The sequence below is a fragment of the Ochotona princeps genome, chromosome 30 (assembly GCF_030435755.1).
Source record: "Ochotona princeps isolate mOchPri1 chromosome 30, mOchPri1.hap1, whole genome shotgun sequence".
In the NCBI taxonomy this organism is placed as follows: domain Eukaryota; kingdom Metazoa; phylum Chordata; class Mammalia; order Lagomorpha; family Ochotonidae; genus Ochotona; species Ochotona princeps.
In genome coordinates this window covers 16,263,539-16,277,897 of record NC_080861.1, presented here as the reverse complement: position 1 = coordinate 16,277,897, position 14,359 = coordinate 16,263,539, and the positions used below count along the sequence as shown (strand labels likewise).

Sequence of the window (14,359 nt, the reverse complement as noted above, 5' to 3'; positions counted from 1 at the left end):
TACTTACTGTGTGCCAGGCCAGCCATGTGAAACATTTATAGGCTAGTTTCTTCTATACCACGAGGACTCAGATATATTTCCACTTTATCATTATGAAAATCAGCATAGAATTCTATCTTATCCAAGGTTATATGGCTAGAAAATATACTTTCAAGTACAGTTCCCACACAAAAGATTGTTTTTTGTAAAGTAATAAAAAGCAGAAATTTAACTATCTCATACAAGACAGTGAGAAGCAGCTCTTACAAATTATACTGGAACCCGAACATCTCCAATGATCAGAAGAAAAAGACTCGCAACACTTTACAGTTTAAAGCTAATCACACTTGTATAACACTTTCTCTAAGTTGTGGCAATAGGCTTTTAAACTATCCATAATTTCATGTCACGCATGAAACTGGAATTCTACCTATATTAAAGTGAATCTGTTGCCATTATGAAGACTGCAATAAACTACTGTGCAACACTATATAGTTAATTCTTGGAAGAGTGAGATTTCCTGCAATTGTTCAGCAGAGCTGTGGTACACTTGGCCTTCCCAGCCTCGGTTTGGTTAACGGTAAGGAACCCGAGAGTTCAGAACAAGCTGTGATTTGTAATCAGATTCCTGCAGACTTGAGTCACCAAAATAATCCAGTAACTACTTAAGCCAGACCAAACCTGCTATTAAATGAGATACAACATTAATGAAAACAGAAGTAGAAAAACTACCACTGCTCTGAAGACACGTGACTGGGGGCTCAGAGAACCCCTGAGACATTAAGTGCCAACAGAAGGCAGGCTTCTTGGTTCAACAGCAAGTCTGGATGAACTTCTTATTCTAAAAAACATTCCCAAGGCTAACTTTGAAGGAAACAGCCATTGGGAAGTGCAGTGTTGCAGGACACATGTAAGGTTGAGAAAAATGTCACCTTTCCTTTGGCCCTAGAACTCTATCAGCTGAAGTCCTGGGCAATAACACTGCAGTGACAAATGCAATACTGTATTCACATAGGAACACTAAGGGGTTACAAGGGCAGGCTCAATAGCCGGGAGCTCTAGTTCAAACCCTGCTCCTCCCCCTACTCAGTTGTAGAATTTAAAATGATTAGAATTTCTAAACCCTAATTTAAAAACCAGACAACAAGTGTCTACCACAAGGGCTGAAAGTAAGCATGTTAGGAGATAAGGCGTAAGTGCTTCACAGGCTCTGACATCCAACAATAAATGGACATTGGCTAGTTCCATTTTTGCTGAAGAATTTTAATAGGGTTTTAAAAAATGACTTAACCAAAGAATTATGAAAAGCCTGGAGGGATATTTATCTCTAACTGTACCATATTTTTGGCTGACACGTTGCAGGGTTCACGTGCCTTTCAAGAGCCCCCACTGCCATAACGGACAGCACCGGCTGTGGAAGCAGACAGAACCTTGCTCCTACAGCGCTTACTAATGAAGGTCTATGTCTCTCGACAGCGTACACAGCCACTAGTGCCCCGGGTGCCTCACTTGGAGCAGCAGACATGGCACAGCATCCCTGCGCCTCGTCAATGAGACGGCACACAAAGCTTCTTGGCAGAGCCTGGGCACAGAGTAACAACAGCCCTGATCTGAAATGCTAGACCCAGACAGTAATCTATGTGGTCACAAACAAGGTGCAGCCAAGTTTCTTCACATAATTCTACTTCTCAAAAACTCCAAAGCCCATTCAAATTTCATGTTTTTCTACTAAACAACAGAAAAGAAACAAAAAAAAAAATCATACAACATATCTTTCACTCCCTGAATTAATAACTTCACCTAAGCAAATTGAATGCCAATAAATGTTTCACACACACTAGAACTTAGGTCATTAATATCAATCAAGAAATTAACTTTCCTTAACCAGTCATATTTCACAAGTTCAATAAAAAAACATTTTTAATAGTTAGATTTATTTGCATTATCACCTGATTCTTCAGCTGGTTAAGCGTCTGCCTCAAATTATCTGTTGTTGTTTGGTTACTTTTAAAAAATTCAGCTACTGCTGTGTTCAAAATTATTTTGTAATCGTCTTTGTTTATATCTTGTAGACAGGCAAGGTGCTGCAGACAGGCGTCGTAATTTCCAGACTACAAAAAAGCACACACAGATGCAAACTTCAAACATGGAATCACACGGCAGTGGTAAGAACGATGAGCACGTCCAAGCCAACTTCACTCATGTTTTTTTTTACATTAAAAACTTTAAGATGAAAGTTAGAGTTTCCCTAAAGATGTTTACCGAAGAGACTAGACCAAGCAACACTCATGTCAATTAAAACACTGTGTATGAACCTCCTAAGACTGAAACTCTGCCGCCGACAGAAACTTTCAGTAAGACGTAAATACAGATAGATATATAAGTATTAGTAAGTTGTAATTCCTGGTATCTATACTTTGAATATTCAAGGAGCCAACTCCTCTGCTTATATACATGCAACCCTGATAAGCAAATAAAATCTTCTTTCATATCATTTAATGTCAGGAAAGCTAAAATTGTGACAGTAACTTTTCTTTTCCTAATCAATTTCTTTTTTTATTCATTTGTTTATTTGAAAAGCTTTGTGGCACAAAAAAATTAAGGGAGTGATCATCTGATGGTTCAACTCCCCAAATGCCTCAACAGCCTGAACCAGGTGGGAGCCAGGAGCCAGGAACTCCACCTGGATCCCAGGCACAGGCAACCCAAGCGGCAGCATCACAACACCTACCCACCCTTACAGGAGTGTGCTAAAGTACATTCAAGACCAACTGAACAGAGCAGGAATGAAGGGACCCATCTACACATGTACAAGTCTACATCTAAGACTTAAAAATACAACAATGTGAGTCAAAACGCGTTTATGAAACGTAAAAATATGGGAATGGTTCAAACCACTTCCATTCCTCTGACTGTAAACTCTAAAATGTGTTTTAATTTTAAAGTTAAACTTAGGTTACCAAATAGAACTCTTGATTATCATAAAACAGAAATGATAAACGCAAACATACACTGTGCCAAGATGCACACTTATGGAGTACTACGACGTGAGCAGATTGGAAGACACACCAAGCGCCGGCGCAGAGCCAGCAGCTAAGACGTCCCGCCTCCTCCCAGAGGCGAGTCCCGGCTCTGGCTCCTGACTCCAGGTTTCCACCAGAGCCCACCTTGAGAGGCAGCAAATGATGGTCCAAGCAACTGAGTTTCCACCTCTGGTTCTTTCCTTCAGCCGCAGCCACCGGAGACACTTGGGGCACAAACAACATGTGGAACCTCTCTGTTTTGGTCTCCCCTCCCTGTCTCTTGCTTTCTCAAACAAATAAATAAAAATTGCAAAACAAACACAAAGGCCAAAAGACAGAGAAGCAGTTTCTTACTGTGAACGCCTGGTAGGCATTGGTGGAGAACTCCTTCTCTTGATCCGTGAGGCCAGAGGACTGACCTGGCCCTTCATGTTTCTCTGCCCCCTGATCTGTAAGCACACAAGTTAAATAGTTTTTTTTTTTTTTTAGACACAAATTTGTCCCTAGAGCCCCTCAGGTCTTCTTCCTTAGCAAGTTGCCAGAACTGAAGCACTCTCAATTAGGACTGATAAGTGTTATAAATGAGCAAGCAAACCTGGAAACTTGAAATGTTTCTGTCAAGGTGAAGAAAGATGAGAAGCCAGCCACACACACTTGGAATGGGGCATTCGAGCTGAGGGTGCGCGCACTCAGTATTACACCTGCTACTCAGCAAGATGCAGAGCCCACACACATACAGGAAACGGTCCCGGGCCCTGGACACGCAGGGCGATAAACCTAGAGCATCTTCCAGGGATTCCTAAGCCTTGGCATGTGGTGATGTCAGGTGAGCAAAAGGAACCCAGCTCTCAAAGCCATGCTCCATGGAGACAACAGGATGCTTATTCAGTTCTCAGAAAGGCCAGCCCCACCTTTGTAAAGTAACATACTAGTCACCAGGAAGCGTTTAGCCCCTTCCACGTGCATTCATGGCCTTGCCAGTGACAAAGCCTCGGAGGCAGGCGGTCTGGCAGAGGAACAGCGCCGACCTTGGGAAGGCTAGGCTAGGCACGCTGCCTCCAAACTCAGGACACTTGTGTGGTGACATTTCTTGCTTTCCCCAAGGTGTACTTCAACATGCAAGCTGTTAGGTCCTTACTAACACTCTTTAGAAATTTCAAACATCTTTTTATGACCACTCATGCCCCAAACTTTCAGTGTTGAAAACTATCATACCTTATGGAAAAATGGAAAAGGTCTACAATCAACTTTGATTTCTGCTTCACTTGGATTAACACTTTTTCATTTTAAACTTTTAATTGTAAGAGAATCACAGAATCACGACAGTTTTCAGACATAATGCAGAGGCCCTGTGTATCCTTCACCCAGTTCGCCCAGTGTAACACCTTCCAGCACGCAGCACCGCGTCACAGCCCGGATGAGCGCAGGGATGCAGGTGAGACGCGCACTCCCAACACAAGGATGCCTCTTTTCTTTTATACTTTGACATCCACATAACACTTCCTCCCCTCCTTCCTACTTGTAGCTCCCACTAATCTGCTCCCCCACAAGTTAACAGTCCTATCATTTCGTGAATGTCATATAAATGGAGGCTCCCATTTGTTAACATGTTTGTACATATGCTTTTATTGATCGCTTCATCTAGAGTGTTCATTAAGTCACTTGAAGGTTATAGCATTTAACCCCTCAATTCCTCAGCACTAAGGCTAAGGGTAGTCTCCTACATCAACAAGGTAAATGATTACACTAAGAAAAGCCAGCAGGAAACTGGATTGGAAGTGGAGTAGCCAGGAAACGAACCAGTGCCCTAATGGGATGTGGGCACTGCAGGCAGAAGCCTAGCCTACTGTGCCATTGTGCCAGCCCCTAAGAAAACTGTTCTAGCTTTGTTTTTGCTTTCTCAATCCAGGCTCACATATTTCCCTTGGCTGTTAGGTAACTTCAGTTTCTTTTATTACAGAAGACCTCCTTGCCTTTTTACTTATTAGGTCATGGAGTTTTTAATTTAAAGTCTCTAACCCTCAGGGCAGCATTTTGGGTGTGAGTCAATGGATGAAAGTTCTCTCTGCCCCTCACGTAAATGAATTAAAAATTTGTATTTGTTATTAAAAATTTCACAGTGGACATATGTAGAGATGGAGATTCTGTTTGAATCTAAATTTACACTTTTTTGAGAGAGTTACAGAGAAAGAGGAAGAGATAAAAATCTTTTCTCCATTGGTTTACTCCCCCAATGATCACAATGGCCAGGACCTGGCCAGGCCAAAGCCAGAAACCTGGAACTCCATCTGCTCTCCCGCGCAGGTGGCAGGGAACTGCACTGCAAGTGCAGCAGGCAGGTCTCAAAACTGATGCTCATTTGGGATGCTGGCATCACAGGTCGTAGGTTAACCCACCGTGACACAATACGGGCCCCTTGAATACTGCTTCTATCTGCCAAGCAGGATCTCCAGCTCCACATATACTCACCAGGAAATTTTTAATAATGAATACAAAGTTTTAAATTTATTTATGTGAGAGGCAGAGAAAACTCCTCCACTGACTCACACCCAAAATGCTCACAACACCCAGAACCAGACCACGTTGAAGCCAGGAGTTGGGAACTCAATCTAAGACTTCCATATGGGCAACAGGAACTCCAGTACTTCCTAGCCATCACTTGCTGCCTTGCAGGACAAACGTCAGCAGGAAGTTGGGTCAGAAGCAGGAGTCAGGACGTGACCTCACCCCAATGTAAAAATTCTTACAGCCTATTTGTATACTTCCCAACTTTCCCACAAAGAATGAGTATTCATGTCTGTCATCAGTTTAAACATTTTTTAAATGTTCATTAATTAAAACTGGTGGCGTCTTACCAGATAGAGACTGCACATAATTCCACAAAGTGTCTTTATTTGTCCAAAAGTAATCTCCGTTGCCAATTGACAGAGTGTATGACCGCTCATCCATAAGCTTCACTTTCCTTCTGCTCTGGCCCACTGAGCAGGGCTGACCTTCCGGGCGAACAGAGCTCTTTGTCCCACACACCTTGACATTCTTTAAGCCAATGGACTTCATTTTTAACCAGGTAACTGCTTTCTGGTTTGAATCAAGTAGAAAAGAAATGCACTGCTTTTTTAAGGCCGTGGAAAGTCAGTTAACTGAAACCCAGACACATTCCAACACAGAATGTTAACAATTCAAATCTGATTGGAGGATGACTACTGGCTCAAGTGCCAATGATGTTCAAGGAAAGAGAAAATCCCCAAATAAAATGGAATACTGAAAAGCCTAAGGAGGGAGTGTTTGGCCTACGGGTTAAGACCTGCGTGTCTCACATGGTTTAATTTCCAGTTCCACCTCCTGATTCAGGCTTTCTAACGCACCCTTGGGACCACCCAGGTTAGCAGCACTGATGGCTCAAGCGATTGGAGTTGTCGACTGCCAGGGGAGACACAGGCTCGCAGCCTTGGTGACAGGCTGACCCAGGTCATCATGGACACTCCAGCAGGGAACACTCTCAGAAAAGCCCTAGGAAACGAGTTGCTACAGCTACAAAAGTACCAATGACACCTCTGTGGAACAAAGTTTTAAACAAGAATGATGTCACTTTGAAACTTCACAGAAGGTTCAACTAGCTAACCCTCTGTCTGCATACACTGGAATCACAAACAGGTGGTGGTTTGTGTCCCAGCAGCTCCACTTCCCGAATCTAGCTCCCTGCTTGTGGTCTGGGAAAGCAGGAGAGGATGGCCCAAAGCCTTGGGACCCTGCTCCCATACGAGAGATCTGGGAAGAGGCTCTGGGCTCTTGGCTTCAGATTGGCTCAGCTCTGGCCTTTGTGGTCACTTGGGGAGTGGCTCAGTGGATGGAAGATCTTCCTCTCCGTCTCCCCTCTTCTTTGTATATCTGACTTTCCAATAAAAATGAACAAATCTTTTTTTAAAAAACGGTTATCAGCCAGAAATCAGAAAAAAATAATGCTGTTAAAGATGTGGGGGAAAAGGTTCTCTAACACACTGTGAGTGGGAATGTAAACTTATACAACCAAAGCGAAGACAATATGGAGATTGCTAAAAAGTCTGAAAACAGTCTACCATATGACCCAGCCACCCCACTCTTGGAAATTACCAGCATATGAAAAAGTTATCTGCACCCCCATGTTTTAGCAGCTCTAGTCACAATAGCTAAGATTTAGAATCAACTCCGATGTCCATCAAAAAGTGACGGGTTACAGAAAATATGGCATATGTATAAGACAGAACACCACTCAGCTATAACAAGAATGAAATTCCGTACAACCAGATGGAAGCAGCTGGAGGCCACAAAAATTAGAAAGATAAGTCAGATCCCAAAAGACCAATCACGTTTTGATTTGCAGACACAGAGTACCAAATAATGTAATGAGCAGAGCTGTCATGTGAGATGCAGTTACTGTTCATAGTATTTCTACTCTTGCAGAATAGCAGTCCTCCCAGGGTTAAATTATTTAGTGGAAGACTAAGCCTGTGACTACAAAATGAATGTATGTTATCACAAAAAATTAAAAGAAAAAAGAAGAAAGGAATTCAGAGGGAAAAAACGGGGAGCGGAGGAAGTTGGGTGAGTGGGAAGAATCGTTATGGGATTAAAATAATATACATGGGGCTAGTGCCAACGCTTAATAGGTTAGGCCTCCTTCTGTGGTGTCGCCTCCAAATGGGCATTAGTTGGGGTCCCAGCTGCTCTACTTTCAATTCAATTCCCTGCTGGTGTACCCAGGAAAGCAGTGAAGCATGTCTTTGGGCCCCTGCACCCATATGGGTGACAGAGGAAACTCTGGGCTCCTGGTTTCTGAGCAGCCCAGTTCCAGCCATTTTGGCCATATGGACGGTGAACCAGAGGATGCAGGCTCGCTCACTTTGTTTCTCTCTGTAAATCTGCCTTTCAGATAAATACGTGAAAAAAAAACTAAGAACAGATAGAAATACATATTTAAGATATCTATTTTTGGGCCTGGGGTAACAATTCAACTGGCTAATCCTCCACCCCCAAGCATGGCATCCCATCTGGGTGCCGGTTTGTGTCCTAACCACTCCATTTCTGATCCACCTCTGAGCTGGAAGCAGCTCATTCTTCCCCACATCAGGGTCTCCAGTGACAAGCAACTGTCTCCATTCTTGAGTGCTGACACAGTTGGACAGCAAAGAACGGTGCAGCCCTCCCTCCACCCCCAAGCAGGACACAGGAGGAAAGACTCAAGCATTTGTCTCACCCCCCTTCTCCCTCTCCTGGCCCTCTCACCAGTCAGAGCTCCATATGGGCTGCAACTCCTTCCCACGTGCAATCAATACTGAAACAATTTTGGGGAACTAACTGGAGTCCCGAAGAACTACATCAATGCGTTCCAACCACAGTGCCCCAGGTAGCTAGTTGCCTTCCACCAGCCCCCGCCTTTATTTATTTTGAAGAAGTGAGTCAAACATAACAGCGAGCTCTCATCTACCTCATTTGCTTCCCAAACGCTTGCAGAGACTGGACCTGAAACCAGGAGCCGCAAACTCAATCCTGGTCTCCTTTGTGAGAAGGAGGAAACGAGTCACTGTGCCACCAAGACTGCCTGTCAAGGTCTGTGCGGCAAGAAGCTGAGGACAGGGGCCGGAACTGGAGCTGGATACCGAGCTGAGACATGGCTTACTTCAGCTTTATGCCCAGGACAAATGCCACACGCAGACCCCCCTTAGAGGCTGCACCATCTTTCCCAACAACATCAAGGGACCAGACTTTCAGCTCCTGAACACTTGTGGGAACGCCTCAAACCAAGTCAGTCATTTCTGATGTCGAGTTATCCAACTCAGTGGGAAAGACAGCAAAGAAGCTCACGACCCATAATAAAGAGGAGATACTGGATGCTCCAAATCAGGACAGCCTGAAGTTTACAGGCAGGACAATGACACGACCCAACGAGGGTTTCACAACTTAAACAAAAAAGGCAGCAGTGATAATGCAATGGACAGAACAGAAAAAAATCATACCAGTTTAATTTACTTATGAAATATATCATACTAAGAGACACAAAGTAGAACCACAATAGTTGAAATGTAGACAAGGATATGAGACAATATCTATTGGTCCATTTTCAAAAATGTTTGTTGACTGGCTTACACACATAGCAAAATCCGTTAGGTCAACAGGATGCTAAGGAGTAGCCAATTCACAAGAGGAAATTCTAGAGAAGGAAGGAGGAAGGTGATTGTAACTTAGGTTCTGGCTGGGAAGGTTGTAAACCCCAAGGACTCAGCCAAAGAAGGACTGTGGGAGGAGTCTGTGTCCTGGGAAGATTGTACACCCCAAGTACTCAGCGAATGAGGGACTGGGGGAGGAGCCTGTGTGCTGGGAAGATTGTACACCCCAAGTACTCAGCCAATGAGGGACTAAGGGAGGAGCCTGCGTGCTGGGAAGATTGTACACCCCAAGTATTCAGCCAATGAGGGACTTGGGGAGGAGCCTGCGTGCTGGGTTCAACTGCTGTGAGTTTGCCAGCTCATCAAACACCAGTTGTTACAAAGCTGAAAGGCCTAGCTTGCACTGCAGTTCCTGAGCCAAACCATGTCCGGACAGGTGAAGACATTTTCCACAAACTTAGGAACTCATCTGGGACCTGCGTGCCCAGGTGCTGTGGGACTCCGCCACAAGGGTACTTCTGTGTGCCCCACCTACTCGCAAGGCCACAGAGGAGCTTGAGTCTTTCTTGGAAGAAAATGAAGGTGACAGAAAAAAGCAGACACCATGGCAAGAGACAACCTCATGCGTAAGTACAGCCTTGGTTGGTGGTGTTTCTGAAGGTCCAGTTTGCGTGATTGACACACACCCTACATATAAACACAGCGTGGAGTCCTGTTCCACATCTTGTTCTCCTTTGACGGAACTAGCCAGAGACAAAGTGGGAACACTACTGTGCAAGAAAACTCCACTTTGTTGAGATCACAGGGAAGCTTGAGATAGTGTGTCAGCAAACAGGGCACAAGGGAAAGAAAACAGTTAATAATTCTAGGCCCCACATTGGCCCCATCAATGTGATGGCTCAAGCGGCTAATCCTCCCCTTGCAAGCACCATGATCCCATATAGGCCCTGGTTTGTATTCCAGCTGCTGTTCCACTTCCCATCCAGCTCCCTACTTGTGGCCTGGGAAAGCAGTAGAGCATGGCCCAAAGCCTTGGGACCCTGCACCTGTGTGGGAGATCCGGAAGAAGAAGCTGCTGGCTTCAGATCCAGCTGTTGTGGCCACCTGGGGAGTGAGGGCTCAATCAAGACACACATTATTAGAACCCTGCAAATACACCGTAAAATACTGCAACTGTCCCAGTTAAGAAACCTGATGGGTCCTATAGATTAGTATAGGATGTAAGAAAGCAACTGGTACATGGGGAATTAACAGGACCAGCTCTGGAAAGCCTGTTACTTCCAAAGAAGTGGATACACTTCATGCAAATGGTCATCAAAAGGGACATCCTGTGAAAGTTACAGGAAACAGACTTGCACATGAAGCTGCTAACCAAACCCCCGAACAAGAAGGAATTACGTTTCCCAGTGTAATCACACATATCCCTGGTTCACTAAGGAGGGAAAGGAATTCCACAGAACGAGGACCCCTTGTCCAGCCACAAACAGGCCAAGTCAGCCCACAGCCTGAACCATCCTCCCATCCATTCCCTCCTACTTTGTAGAGCTGGCTGCTTCAGTCCATTCAGAATTCCGCTCAAAGAACACCTCCAGTGGCCCACGTTCCTGAAGCCGCAACATTCCATTCCCTTGTAACCATGTTCTCCGCTGCTTTTCTTCCGATTTGGAAGAGATCCTCTAACGATTTTTTTTCACCCGCACTTATTTTCCGAGCGGCTCCTTTTGAATTTCATACCGAAGTTCATTTTGCCACTTACGGACATCAGCACCCACCAAAAATGTACAGCACGGGACAGATCGCATCTTTTCTGCGAAATGGAATTGTTTGTAAAATTAAGTCCTGACCACTTCTCAGTCACATAACTCAGGTTCCTTTCAGTCAAGGCTAGATACCACAGGGATTTCTTACAGAAATCACAGGAGATCCTCCAGAGCTGGGCTGGAATTTCGTATTTCTCAAAGGGGGTAGATTCTAGGAACGGGGCAGGAGGGCTAATAACGAATAAAGAAAACCAACAAGACAAAGGAGCTATCTTGAGGAACCAGAAGATAAATACAGGTACTGAACAGATAGGGGATCATGGAGAGACACGCAAACATTTCATGCCCATTTAAGCACTGCTGGCAAAGTTAATCCCACAGGTCGTTACTTATGGAGGACGGGTCCAGGTGAGCCCCAGCGTCCGGCACCGGGCGGGAAGGGCAGCTGGTGGTTGCCGGGGTGACCTTCCCCGGGTCGGCTGCCTTTCCCAGTGGAGAGCCACTGAGTGCGCGGGGGCCGCACGCTGTCTAGGCCGAGCTACCCGGGAGAGGGCTGGAAGGACGCTTCGCCCCGCATCGGAGTGGACAAAACTCCTGCAGTCGGGGTTCCAAGGCCCGAGGCAGGGCGCGGGAACGAGGGAGCCACACGCCCCGCTCCCAGGCGTCCCCGGGCCCCGCCGCGCGCGTTCCTCACCTGCGGGCTTGTCTGCAGCCATCTTCCCGCCGCCGCGACTCGGGGTCTTCCCCGCAGGTGGCGTGGCCCCCGACTGCCGGCCCCCCGCCGGACGGGCCCTGGCCGATGGTCCTCAACTCGCTCACCCACCCCGAATGCGGGCCGCCAGGTTCCGGCCTGCAGAGTGGGCTGACCGCGGCGGGTTGAGGAAGTGACGAAAAGCGGGCGCGCGTTGCCTAGCAACCACAGCAGCGACTCCACCCCGCGGCGGCCCGGCGCACGGCACTTCCGGAAGCCGGGCCCTTCCCACCTCTCGGCGCGGCGTGGGAACCGCGCAGGCCCCGCCCCACGCCCCGCCCCACGCCGGCGTCGGCTACGTGCCCCGTCCCCGCCGGACGTGCTCTGAGGTCGGCGGGCGGTGGTTCCTACCGTGACCGAGGCCGCTTAGCTGTTTTTTATTAAAGGTATCGTGGTGTTCCCGGCACGGTAGCCTAGTGGTTAAATCCTCACCTTGCAACAGCCCGTTCGTGTTCCGGCAGCTCCACTTCCCATCCGGTTCCCTGCTTGGGGCCTAGGAAAGCAGTCGAGGACGGCCCAAAACCTTGGGACCCTGCACTCGCGTGGGAGACCTGAGGAATTTGGGTCTCCTTTTCTCTGAAAATCTAATCTACCTTTCCAATAAAAATAAACCTTAAAAAAAAAAAGTTACTTTGGACAAAAAGTCTGCTAACTTGTGTACCTGTTAAAAAGCAGGAGCGCCGCTGTTCAACTTTTATGGCGTTGCCTTTGTGGGTGAAGACACAGAACACTGACTCTGGGCACAACACTTAACAAAGTGTCAAAAAAAACACCTTGCCGAGTTGAGTTTCCTCGTAACCTATGGCAAAAGGAAAAAGAAAACAAGCAACACTAATTCTGTTCTAATTCAGACTGCCAGCAGTGGCCGACGGCGTTGTGGTGCCACAGGTTAAGCCGTTGAAGACACACATTCCGGATAAGCGCTGATTTGAGTGCCAGCTGCTCCCTTTCCAGTCCAGCTCCATGGGAAAGGAACGCAAGATGGCCCAAGTGTCTGGGTCCCTTCCGCCCACGCATACCGGGTTCTGAGGACCTAGGCCGTCTCCTGCCGCTTTCCTGGGTGCATTGGCAGGGAGCTGGGTCAGAACAGAAACCTAGGAGCCAGGACTCCAGTGCGCACTTGGGTGTGGTCATGCCCTCTGTCATCAGTCCCTGTTTGCACTGTGCTGCAGTATGTTCTTCAATACATTGAAATTTTAAGTTGTAGAGATGTTTAATGCACCCACTTTTATTTTCTCATGGTGCCACATCCAAGACTCCATTGTCAAGTCTGAGATCACAAAGGTTGACCTCTATTTTCTGCTAAGAATTTTAAGGACTTAGAGGTTAAATTTAGGTCTTAGGTAAATGTGGAGTTGACTATATGGTGTGAGGAAAAGGCCCAGTTTCATTCTCTTGCATATGGATACCCAGTTGAAAAGACTGGTTTCTCATCCTTGGGTAGTCTGGGCACCCTCGTCAAGAGATCAACTGACTTGGGCCCGGCAGCGTGGTCTAGCGGCTAAAAGTCCTCGCCTTGAAAGCCCCGGGATCCCATATGGGCGCCGGTTCTAATCCCGGCAGCTCCACTTCCCATCCAGCTCCCTGCTTGTGGCCTGGGAAAGCAGTTGAGGACGGCCCAATGCTTTGGGACACTGCACCCGCGTGGGAGACCCGGAAGAGGTTCCAGGTTCCCGGCATCGGATCGGCGCGCACCAGCCCGTTGCGGCTCACTTGGGGAGTGAATCATCGGATGGAAGATCTTCCTCTCTGTCTCTCCTCCTCTGTGTATATCTGGCTGTAATAAAATGAATAAATCTTTAAAAAAAAAAAAAAAAAAGAGAGATCAACTGGCACCGGCATCTGGCACCGCAGGTAAGGCTGCCATTCTTTTTTTTTTTTTCAAAGTCCTTATCTTCTTTTTTTTTTTTTTTGATTATTTATTACGTTGCATTATGTGACACAGTTTCATAGGCTCTGGGATTCCCCCATCCCCTCCCCGTACCCTCCCCCCATGGTGGATTCCTCCACCTTGTTGCAGTATTACAGTTCAAATTAAGTCGAGATTCTTTCGTTGCAAACATATACCAAGCATAGAGTCCAGCATCTTATTGTCCAGAGAAATTCAACGGTTTCCTGGGGAGACCATCTCTGGTCTGAAGGCAGAGCTGGCAGAATATCGCCCCGATCAATTAGAAGGGCTGCCATTCTTGACTTTGGCATCCCACATGGGCTCCTGTACAGATGGGAGACCTGGATGAAGAATCAGTTGGACTTTCAAGACTATTCCATTGATATTTATGTTTGTTCCTATGACATTACATACTGTCTGAATGACTATTTACAGTATAGTTTGAAACGGGAACATGTGAGTTCTTCAACTTTGTTGTTTTTGATCCTGTTATCTATTTAGGGTCTCCTCAAATTCTACATGAGTTTTATTTATTAATTTTTAAAGAAGGTTGTATTTATGTGTGTATTTATTTTTATTTTTTCTTCTGTTTTATTTTAATTTTATAGTACAATTCCATAGGCTCTGGGTTTCCGCTACTCCCCTGTCTTTATTCTCTCCCCCCAACTTATTTCCCCCTGTAATTATAATAGTATAGCACTTCATAAGCAGTCATGAGTCCATCATTCTGTTATTTAAGTGTGTCCTGACATTGTGGGTACAGACAATGGCAGAGTCCAGCATCCTATTGTCAAGACATATCCAACAGTTTC

At 46.1% G+C, this 14,359-nt stretch overlaps 1 protein-coding gene across 7 annotated transcripts in view; it reads right to left on the bottom strand.

The window, feature by feature from the left end:
- CNOT10 (CCR4-NOT transcription complex subunit 10) overlaps positions 1-11,809 on the bottom strand; it is a 54,230-nt gene extending 42,421 nt beyond the window's left edge. For 3 of the 7 annotated variants that reach the window (XM_004588248.2, XM_058657080.1, XM_058657079.1), the window contains exons 1-3: positions 5,858-6,158; positions 3,357-3,451; positions 1,929-2,090 (exon numbers count right to left, since the gene is read on the bottom strand). In XM_004588248.2, coding sequence (XP_004588305.2) covers positions 1,929-2,090; positions 3,357-3,451; positions 5,858-6,059 — 459 coding nt within the window. In that variant the 5' untranslated portion in view covers positions 6,060-6,158. Of the gene's footprint in view, positions 1-1,928; positions 2,091-3,356; positions 3,452-5,857; positions 6,159-11,599 lie in introns of those variants that run through there. The other 4 variants (XM_058657082.1, XM_058657081.1, XM_058657083.1 and 1 more) reach the window with 3 other exon arrangements.
- Between the last annotated feature and the right edge of the window lie 2,550 nt (positions 11,810-14,359).